We start from the raw sequence: 10,158 nt of genomic DNA on the forward strand, positions 1-10,158 counted from the left end.
AAAACGCCGGATTTAATTTTCATTTTAAGGGTAAATATTATAAATAAGTAAAATACAATGCGACGGGACATGCTTCTTACCTTTACTGACAATGAACATTTTTAAATAATTCATAATTCAGTATATCAAATGTACAAGCTTTATTTTTTAGTGTTCATTATAAATAATAGGGTTGTCTAGGAGGGTAATCAATTACGAATACAAAGGAGAAAAGTGAAAATAATAGACGAAAATGAATGTACAAAGAACCAATTATAACGTGAGAAGTAAATGTTTAATCCTTCTTGACAGTTATTTTTTTTTCTGCACACCAGTGAAATTTTATTCCTTAGATTCCTTAGATTTATCGCCATAACCACAGTCACCGTATTTATCACATCTCCAATTTTCCAGTTTTCATACATTTTAATGAGTTGGTTGTGGATTGGTTAAATCTGAAAATGTAATTTCTTATTTCGTATTGTTTCTCGTCTGATGTTAATGACTAACATTGTTGAAATTGGACTAAAAAGCCCTTTTTATTCTAAAAGTGCTTTTGTTGTTAAAATTTTGTTTCAAGGTATTTAATAATTTTGGGAACAAAATATGATAAAAAAAAATGTCTCGCCTCCTCGGTTTGTCTCTTTTGTAACCTCAATTTCATGTTTTTCGCCAAATTGACGATTATTTTGTTATCATATCAAATACCGATTATTTAGTTAATTTCAGGGTCAGAACCAATTGTTTTTTTTTCTCACACAAAACAAAAGATTTATATTTATTAAATAATGACTGTACAATATATTTGCTAATTTGGTTAATTTTGTGAATTGAGTTTCATTCTTTCCAGCAGAAAAATATATTCCAAAGTGAATCATTTTTTCATTGTTAAAAATATCTGCCTTTGATTTCTTTAAAACAGAATCACAAGTCAGAGTGGAAATTTGTACTCATTGAAATAAGAAAAAAAAAGTATCCATCACCGACCTTATAAAAAGTTACCAGTTATTTTACGTTTATATAACGTTATGTTTAAAAAAGGAGTTATCTATCTTTAGATCAATGTCTCTGACGTGATAGTTATAAATTTTGATATTTAAAAGAGTTTCATAAATATCGCATATAGGAAGTTTCTACACATAAAACAACTTGCTTTCAATAAAAATAAATATACCATTAGTCTGGACACTTAGTGAAGAAAAAAGGGGGAGTGTACATGAATCTATGAATCCATATTGCTTTTTCTGTAAATGCAGCTTGTACTGTTGTAACGTATACATTAAACTTTGAACTTCAAACCACTTACTGTTATGTCCTTACAAATTTATAATTCGGAAAAGGAATATTGTGTAACCAGAACATAAAGTTTTAAAGTATAAAAAAGAAGACGTGGTATGATTGCCAATGAGACAACTCTCCACAAGAGATCAAAATGACACAGACATTAACAACTATAGGTCACCGTACGGTCTTCAACAATGAGCAAAGCACATACCGCATAGTCAGCTATAAAAGGCCCCTATAAGACAATGTAAAACAATTCAAACGAGAAAACTAACGTCCTTATTTATATAAAAAAAAAATGAACGAAAAACAAATATGTAACACATAAACAAACGACAACCACTGAATTACAGGCTCCTGACTTGGGACAGGCACATACTTAAATAATGTGGCGGGGTTAAACATGTGTGGTAGTCATGAATTTACTCTGCGAATGTTATTATAAAAAAAAAGAAACTTTATCATATGTTTAGAAGTAAATACAGTAGTTTGAATATTTGATAAATAGCCTGCTGTTTAATCCATATCGCGCAACTTTGATGCGCATCCTTTATCTCATACCCTTTATCACACCCCTACTTTTTTTTTTACATAAAGTCATGTTTTATTTATGTAAGCTTAAGAAATATTTTTCCTCAAAATAGGTCCAATAGAACGGTCATTCGGGCGTGACGCAATTTATTGAATGACGTTATTGTTTGGAATGTGATGTCACGAACGTCAAATTTTCATATTTTTTGGCACACTAAATGCAACTATAAAAAATACAAAACACACAAAAAAATATAATAATAAACAAAATATTTTTAAAACAACAGCACGCAAATTGTAAGGTAACCCAGGTGCTTCGGATAAGTAAAAGAGCAGTTCTTTTAGGGCTTTTAAAACAAGACAAATGTAGAACTGAAGGTAACCCAGTGATAGCATATTGATCAGAAAACAGTTCATATAATATAATACGCTCCTGTTGAAATATATGATAAAGCGTATAAAACATGGCAAAATCCGTATCACATGCTGTATCACTCTTGACCAATGTCATCCCTCGGGCCTAAAGGCCCTTGGTCTGATATTGGTGTCTCGGGATGATACGACATATGATACGTATTTTGCCATGTATTATTCTCTATATAAAGCAGGTGACTTCTGACTTCTCACAAGTGCACTTTTTTCGTGACATTCCGGTCGAGTTTCGAAAGCGACGAATTTTTCACCCCCGAGAAGAAAATATGACCATTTTGAATGATCTGATGACCACATCAGTTACTTATATAAAGATGCAAAAATCAACAAATCTATTTACGGAAGGCATTCACCACACAAATTTGTGGATAGTGGTATTAAAGCAAAAGTTGTACTTAGATATAGGAAGATGTGGTGTCAGTGCCAATAAGACAACTCTCCATCCAAATAACAATTTTAAAAAAGTAAACCATTATAGGTCAATGTACGGCCTTTAACATGGAGCCTTGGCTCACACCGAACAACAAGCTATAAAGGGCCCCAAAATTACTAGTGTAAAACCATTCCAACGGGAAAACCAACGGTCTCGCTTACATCATGTTTTTTTCATTTACTGGTATGCCGTGTATGTAAAAAAAACAAAAAAACATCTGCGATAGATTCAGACAAAAATTCTCATAGATTAAAGATGTACTTAGGTGAGGTTTTGGAATTTATGTCAAATGTTCGGACTCCTTGGTGTTTTTCCATAGATTACAATGTAAAATATTTTGCCCCATAACACTCATTTCTTTTCATATAAGACTTAATAGCTCATGAAAGGTCATTTACCAAAATTTTAGAAGATTCTTAATTTTCTTTCTTTTGTTTTGAGACCTTATAATACCAATGCAAATATAAGGTAAAAGTCCGAGTCAGCCTTTTCCCGCCATATTGTAAATCTCAAATATCTCGAAAAGGAGGTCCATGACCTATCAATATTTTTAGCTTATTTTATTCCTTAATTGATGCTCTACCAGCTTATAGTATCAATTTTAACTTCTTAATTTATTCATTTTCACCTAACCTCACCTAAGTACATCCTTAAGTGACACATGTGTCGGGAGTGTCACCAATGGTCGTTTACCAATCGATATTATAATCAGAGAATGAATTAACATTGAATATAGAAAACAAAACATTTATTGTCAACGTTGGTTTTTCTTTTTTGTCAGTCAGTGAAATAAGTGTTTTGTGGATTTTTATTGACAAAATTAAGATTGAAATGAGGTTTGGTATTTTGTTTAATGAAAAATATACAGGTCATGATATTGGAATTTGAGTTTTTACTGTCATGATGAATAGCAAGTCAGTAGGTCTGTTATATAGATATAGGGGAAGATGCTGCTGCTGCGCTTATTGCTGCTATTGTGGCTGTTGCTGCTATTGCTGCTGTTGTTGCTGTTGCTGCTGTTGCTGCTGTTGCTGTTGTTGTTGTTGCTGTTGTTGTTGCTGTTGTTGTTGCTGCTGCTGCTGTTGTTGTTGCTGTTGTTGCTGCTGCTGTTGTTGCGAACGTTTGTTATTAGTATGTCTTCCAAGAGTATGTGTATACAGTCTCCTCTTATTGGTTTGGGTTTCCGCTAAGGATCCTATATTTAACATATAATAAACACCCAATGTTTTTAAACAGTAAGTGTGTATAATGCTTTAAAGGAATTTTGTGAACTTATCAACTTCAATGATACATAGCAATGATAGAGTTGACCCTTTTATGGTAAGCAGAATTTAATATTTCAAATATCTTTTTGTATTGTTAAAGAGACCTTATGAAATGACCATACAAAAGATATGTTATTCATTTGTATAATGTAAAAGGTGATCAATTAAAACAGGTTATTCTAATAAACATACAGTGTTGCGGCATAACTTTATATTGAAAGTAAAGGTGACCAGTTAAGAAAAGTATGGGCAGCTTAATAGCTTGATGATATCGTTATATTTCCAATGAATATAACTTTTTTTTGGTAACCGGAAAACTCAATTATACCGTCCACTAATAGTTATCAGGATTATAATCTAGTACGCCAGACGCGCGTTTCGTCTACATAAGACTCATCAGTGACGCTCATATTAAAATATTTATAAAGCCATACGGTAAAGAAGTTGTAGAGCATTGAGGATCCAAAATTCACACAAGTTGTGCCAAATATGCATAAGGTAATCTATGCCTGGGATAAGAAAATCCTAAGTTTTTCGAAAATTCAAAGTTTTGTAAACAGGAAACTTATTAAAATACCACATTTTCGATATTCATGTCAACAGCGTTGACTACTGGGCTAGTGATACCCTGGGGTACGAAACGTCTACCAGCAGTATTGATATAATTGTTTTTTTTCGATTATATTTTGTAACAAAATAATGCAATAGCTTCCAATCTATTAAATCCAAAATGGACAAATGTTTGCACTTAAAATCTTATTCAAATTATGAAAGTTAATAAAAAAAAGAATGGTTCATTTTAAATGTTAAGGAGCTTAATCCTACAAATATTTATTTAACAGCCAGTTTTATTCATTAAAAAGTTATCAAAGGTAAGATTAACATTTAAGATTAAATTTCTTAGTCTAAATTTTAAATATGTAAAAACGACTTGTTTGGTTAGCCATTAGATTGATTGATAACTATACCTTGATATAACTTAAAATTAGTTAGTTTTAACAGGATATTTATGCCCTTTTAATTATTAAATTAAGAATAAGAATAAAACATTTACTGCAAAACAACACAGATAAAAATAAATGGTCTCATAATTATGTATTTCATTCGACAGTTATGTAAGCATATAATCTTACTAGCAATACTGGGCTCTCGGTGTACATGTTGTCTCCATGTATATGGTGAAGGCATACCTAAATTGAACAAACATTATATGAGTGATTTCAATGAATTTCATTTTATTCTATACATTTATTTATTACCTTTTGTCTATTCAACATATTCACTAGTACAAAAGTTAAAGGTATACAAATTCCTATGTAAACAACACCGATTCTGGCATCAAACCCTTTCATAAACTCTTCTAAAGATACAAAGATCTGATTTGTATGCATTTAATCAGGCTATTAATTTTCTCTTTTGAATTGTTTTATATTTGTCATTTCCATTTTTTCAATGTTAAAGACCGTACGATGACTTTTAGTTGTTAAATTATTTGTAATAAAATTGAGAATGGAAATGGAGAATGTATCAAAGAGACAACAACCCGACCAAATAAAAAACAACAGCAGAGGGTCACCAACAGGTCTTCAATGTACCGAGAAATTCCCGCACCCGGAGGCGTCCTTCAGCTGGTCCATTAACAAATATATACTAGTCCAGTGATAATGAACGCCATACTAATTTCTAAATTGTACACAAGAAACTAAAATTAAAAAAATACAAGACTAACAAAGGCCAGAGGCTCCTGACTTGGGAAGGGGCAAAAATGCGGCGGGGTTAAACATGTTTGTGAGATCTCAACCCTCCCCCTATACCTCTAACCAATGTAGAAAAGTAAACGCATAACAATAAGCACATTACAATTCAGTTCAAGAGAAGTCCGAGTCTGATGTCAGAAGATGTAACCAAAGAAAATAAACAAAATGACAATAATACATAAATAACAACAGACTACTAGCAGTTAACTGACATGCCAGCTCCAGACTTCAATTAAACTGACTGAAAGATTATGATTTCATCATATGAACATCAGTCACAATCCTTCCCGTTAGGGGTTTAGTATCATACCATCATAACATATATGAGGAGAACATAACCCGTGTCATGCCAACAACTGTTTTTAGAATAAATGTGTTTAGTTCCGATGCAAAGACCTTATCAGTGACTCAATATTAACGCCAAAATATGCAATATTTAATGACTTGACAACAGTATCGTAATTATATCCCTTCTTAATAAGTCTATTCAAAGGATTTGTAAGTTTCTGAGGTGAATACTGACACCTTTGTGCTTTATAAATAATATTTCCATAAACAATTGGATGTGAAATACCTGAACGTATTAGAAGTCTGCATGTTGAGCTATATATATTTGTGACTATATCATTTGGTTTCTTGTGGAGAGTAGTCTTATCTGCAGTTTTTCATAGCCAAGTGGAAAGTTTTGTGATATTGTTATATAAATAAATGTCTTACCCGAAAAAGATCTCTCATCTTTATCGTCATGTTTAACAACATCTGCAAATAAAGTATCTGAGAGAAGGATTATACAGATAGTCACAGCTACCACTGAAACCATTTTGAAAATGACGATTTTCTTAGTAAATTGTGCATTATATATTTATATTAAAATAATATATTCCCTTTAAATGACAGTAAATTACCATATTATCAAGCTGTTACTATCATAGTAAGCAATTTCACCATTAGGTTTGAATTATTCATCATTTAAACTAGATACATATACTACGCAGCAAACATTTCAATAGGTCATTCTTATTTTAAATATTTAACTGCATGAAATGAGATATTAAAAAAATCGTATGAATACCCAAAATACTTCCCTGATCCCACGATATCCACTTACTGACAGTTTCAGTGTTCCTGTGATAATTCAAATCACGATAATAAACTGGACAATCTTTTCTCTCGACTTGATACCACAATTGCGTAAATAGTTATCGAAGGCACCAGGCTTATAATTTGATACGCCATTTAAACCTATACAAACTCACAGCTATACTTTCGGATATTGCAAGTCACAGACTTTTCAAGCCAGTCCGCATTGGAAAAGATGAAAAAGAGAAAAGATCTTTCCTGAATCTTTCCTTTGCCAACAAAGGTCTTGATGGCGTCAACTTAGGCAATATCCTTCATCATAAATTATTTCAATCGAAAATACCTCCTTATTTCAAAGATCAGTCCGTACCAATTATTTTTTATACCTATACCAAACCTATTGCAACTAAAATTTTCAATTACAAACAGGTTTTGCAGGATCTCAATATTGACGACTTCAAGTCTAAACCTCCTGATTGCACTTGTGCTAGTTCCCAATTCATATATAATCCAACTGGCCACGTTATTACCGGAAACCTAAACATTGTTATTAACACTTCCCTACGAAATGTGTTATCTAAAGGTCCGAAATGTCGTGAGCCTAAATCCATCAATTGGAAATAAAACTTTTTGATGGATTCAGTCGAAGATTATGCCAGGCAATGGGCTAAGCGCCAGAAGGAAGACGTAGACACTCTTTCAGAATGGATTAAGGCAGTGAGGCCGTTGATACAAATCAGAATAAAGAAACTGAGTGGGTCTATCAATGCCCATACTACGTCAATATTAAAAGACCGAACTGTTGCGAAACACTTATCCTACCTCCATGACAAATATGTTGTTGTTCCCGCAGATAAAGCCCCAAACAACATCGTGTTTGTGTGTAAAACTCATTACATTAACTGCTTGATAAACGAATTAGGTATTAACAATTCACTTGAAAACTCAACAAATACCCTCACGACACTTACCAAAGAGGAAATCCGGGATAATCATAGGTCTGTTCTATGTTCCTTTGGAATTTCAACCAAAGATGAAGAACTGGATCTTCCATCACTGTATTGGATACCTAAACTACATAAGTGTCCTTACAAATAACGGTATATTGCTGGGTCTTCCAAGTGCACCACGAAACCTCTTTCTAAATTATTAACATCTATTTTATCACCAATCAAAGATGGGCCTATTCTAGAGGTGGCGTGAATCAGATGTGGATACTTAAAAATTCCAAAGATCTTTTAGAGTACATACAATCTAACTCTCTTTCATCTTGTAATAGTATTAAAGCATTTGAATTTTCTACATTATACACAATTATTTAACATTCCAAACTAAAAGACAAATTAAAAGAGTTGGTATTGTTTTGTTTCTTAAAAAAGAATGACCACTATCTTGTCTTAGGGAGGGATAAATCCTACTTTGTAAAGGATCACTCTAATTCAAACAAAAAATTCTCTGAAACTGACATTATCAAGATGCTTGATTTCTTGATTGATAACATATTTGTTACGTTCGGAGGACTTGTTTTCAACAAACTGTCGGCATTCCAATGGGAACAAATTGTGCCCGTCTTCTTGCCGACTTGTTTCTTTATTATTATGAGGCTGACTTCATACAGGAACTTCTTAGGAAGAAAGATAAGAAGTTAGCAATATCCTTTAACTCTACTTTCCGCTATATAGATGATGTTCTTTCACTAGATAATTCAAAATTCATAATGACTATGTTGAACGCATCTATTCCATCGAACTAGAGATATGGGATACTACAGGTTCAGTTAAGTCCGCCTCATATCTTGACTTACATCTAGAAATTGACAATGAGGGTCGGTTGAAAACAAAACTTTACGACAAAGTGTAAAATGTTACAAATAAAAACAGGTTATTTCAATAAATATACAGCACAACTTCATATTGAAAGTAAAGGTGACCAGTTTAGAAAAGTATGGCAGCTTAATAGCTTGATGAGCTTATATTTTCGATGAATATCACTCTTTTGCAATCGGAAAACTCAGTTATACCGTCCACAAATAGTTATCAAAGGTACCAGGATTATAATTTAGTACGCCAGACGCGCGTTTTTGTCTAATAATGCAGTAGCTTCCAATCTATTAGATTCAAAATGGACAAATGTTTGCACTTAAAATCATATTCAAATTATGAAAGTTAATAAAACAAAGACTGGTTCATTTAAAATTACAAGGAGCTTAATACTACAAATATTTCTCTAACAGCCACTTTCATTCACATAAGATTAACATTCAAGATTAAATTTCTTAGTCTAAATTTTAAATATCAGGCTATTAATACCAAATGGTCAACTAAATACTAAGTGGTCAGTTAAACATAGTATTGAAGGTTACCTGTTGTTGTTTTCATCCGCATCAGGTTTGATAATTTACTGACATACAAAATCATACATATTTTATATATAAACAAATTCGTACTGTTCAAGTGTAAGTGCAGACTTGAGGTTTCTGCGGCAATTTTGTGTAACTTGGCATGCTGGATTGTGCATGCATAGCAGGAGACACTCATCCACTCAATCTGTCCTGCTTTGAAGTTCATTTTCTCATTTTTGTTTGTTACCGTTATATATAAGGTCTATATTTGAGAATTAAAGATTAGTTTAATATAGTCACCTTCATTCATTTGGCGCTAGTTTTAAAGCAAGCACGTGGTTCATTCTACATATTTGCATTATTAAAGAAAAAAAATCCATTTAAAAAACGCCAAATATGTTTAATCATCAGAATGAAAATTATAAATTGGTAATATGGAATGTGACAGGACTTGCTTCAATCCTTTACTGTCAATACAAATTTTGAAATAATTCAGATATGCATATATCAAGGGTACACGCTACAGTTTTTTGTTATAAAGTTCTTTCGAAATGGTGCTTGAACTTAATTGTAAAACATAATATGGTTGTCTAGGAGGGTGGTCAATAACAAATACAAAAGAGAAACGTTATTACAATAGGCAAAACGGAATACGGTCAAATTAAGTATCATTTTCCTATGATTGACATAAAAATTTAGAACATTCCCGATAACAATTTGATCATTTGGTAATAAAATTTCGAACTTTTGAAGTACTAAGGCTTTTCTACCTCAGGAATAGATTACCTTAGCTGTATTTAGCAAATCATTTAGAAATTTTTGGTCCTCAATGCTCTTCAACTTCGTACTTTATTTGGCCTCTTTAACAATTTTTGATTGGAGCGTCACTGATGAGTCTTTTGTAGACGAAACGCGCGTCTGGCGTAAATATGAAATTTCAATCCTGGTATCTATGATGAGTTTAATTGGTTTAATAGCTTCCTTATAAGCAGCAACCCTCTATATAAAAAAATCATTGTAGGAAATTCAAGCCCGGGACGTTCGTACCAATTGGGA

General features: G+C 32.4%; 1 protein-coding gene across 1 annotated transcript; it reads right to left on the minus strand.

Annotated features, from left to right (window-relative positions):
* Positions 1–3,491: 3,491 nt before the first annotated feature.
* LOC143081580 (uncharacterized) lies at positions 3,492–6,501 on the minus strand. Its single transcript, XM_076257376.1, has 3 exons — positions 6,399–6,501; positions 5,058–5,114; positions 3,492–3,854 (listed from the first exon to the last, which is right to left on the minus strand). Exons 1-3 carry the CDS (start codon positions 6,499–6,501, stop codon positions 3,649–3,651), a joined length of 366 nt encoding a protein of 121 aa, XP_076113491.1. The 3' UTR covers positions 3,492–3,648.
* Between the last annotated feature and the right edge of the window lie 3,657 nt (positions 6,502–10,158).

The sequence above is a fragment of the Mytilus galloprovincialis genome, chromosome 7 (assembly GCF_965363235.1).
Source record: "Mytilus galloprovincialis chromosome 7, xbMytGall1.hap1.1, whole genome shotgun sequence".
Taxonomy (NCBI): Eukaryota; Metazoa; Mollusca; class Bivalvia; order Mytilida; family Mytilidae; genus Mytilus; species Mytilus galloprovincialis.

Bases quoted from the DNA above. Each gene is read 5' to 3' on its own strand.
- LOC143081580 (XM_076257376.1), bottom strand. From the start codon at position 6,501: ATGGTTTCAGTGGTAGCTGTGACTATCTGTATAATCCTTCTCTCAGAT. The intron at 5,115-6,398 runs GTAAGACATTTA...TGTTCAATTTAG, and splicing joins AGATGAGAGATCTTTTTCGG to GTATGCCTTCACCATATACA. The intron at 3,855-5,057 runs GTAAGATTATAT...TGTTAAATATAG, and splicing joins CCGAGAGCCCAGTATTGCTA to GATCCTTAGCGGAAACCCAA.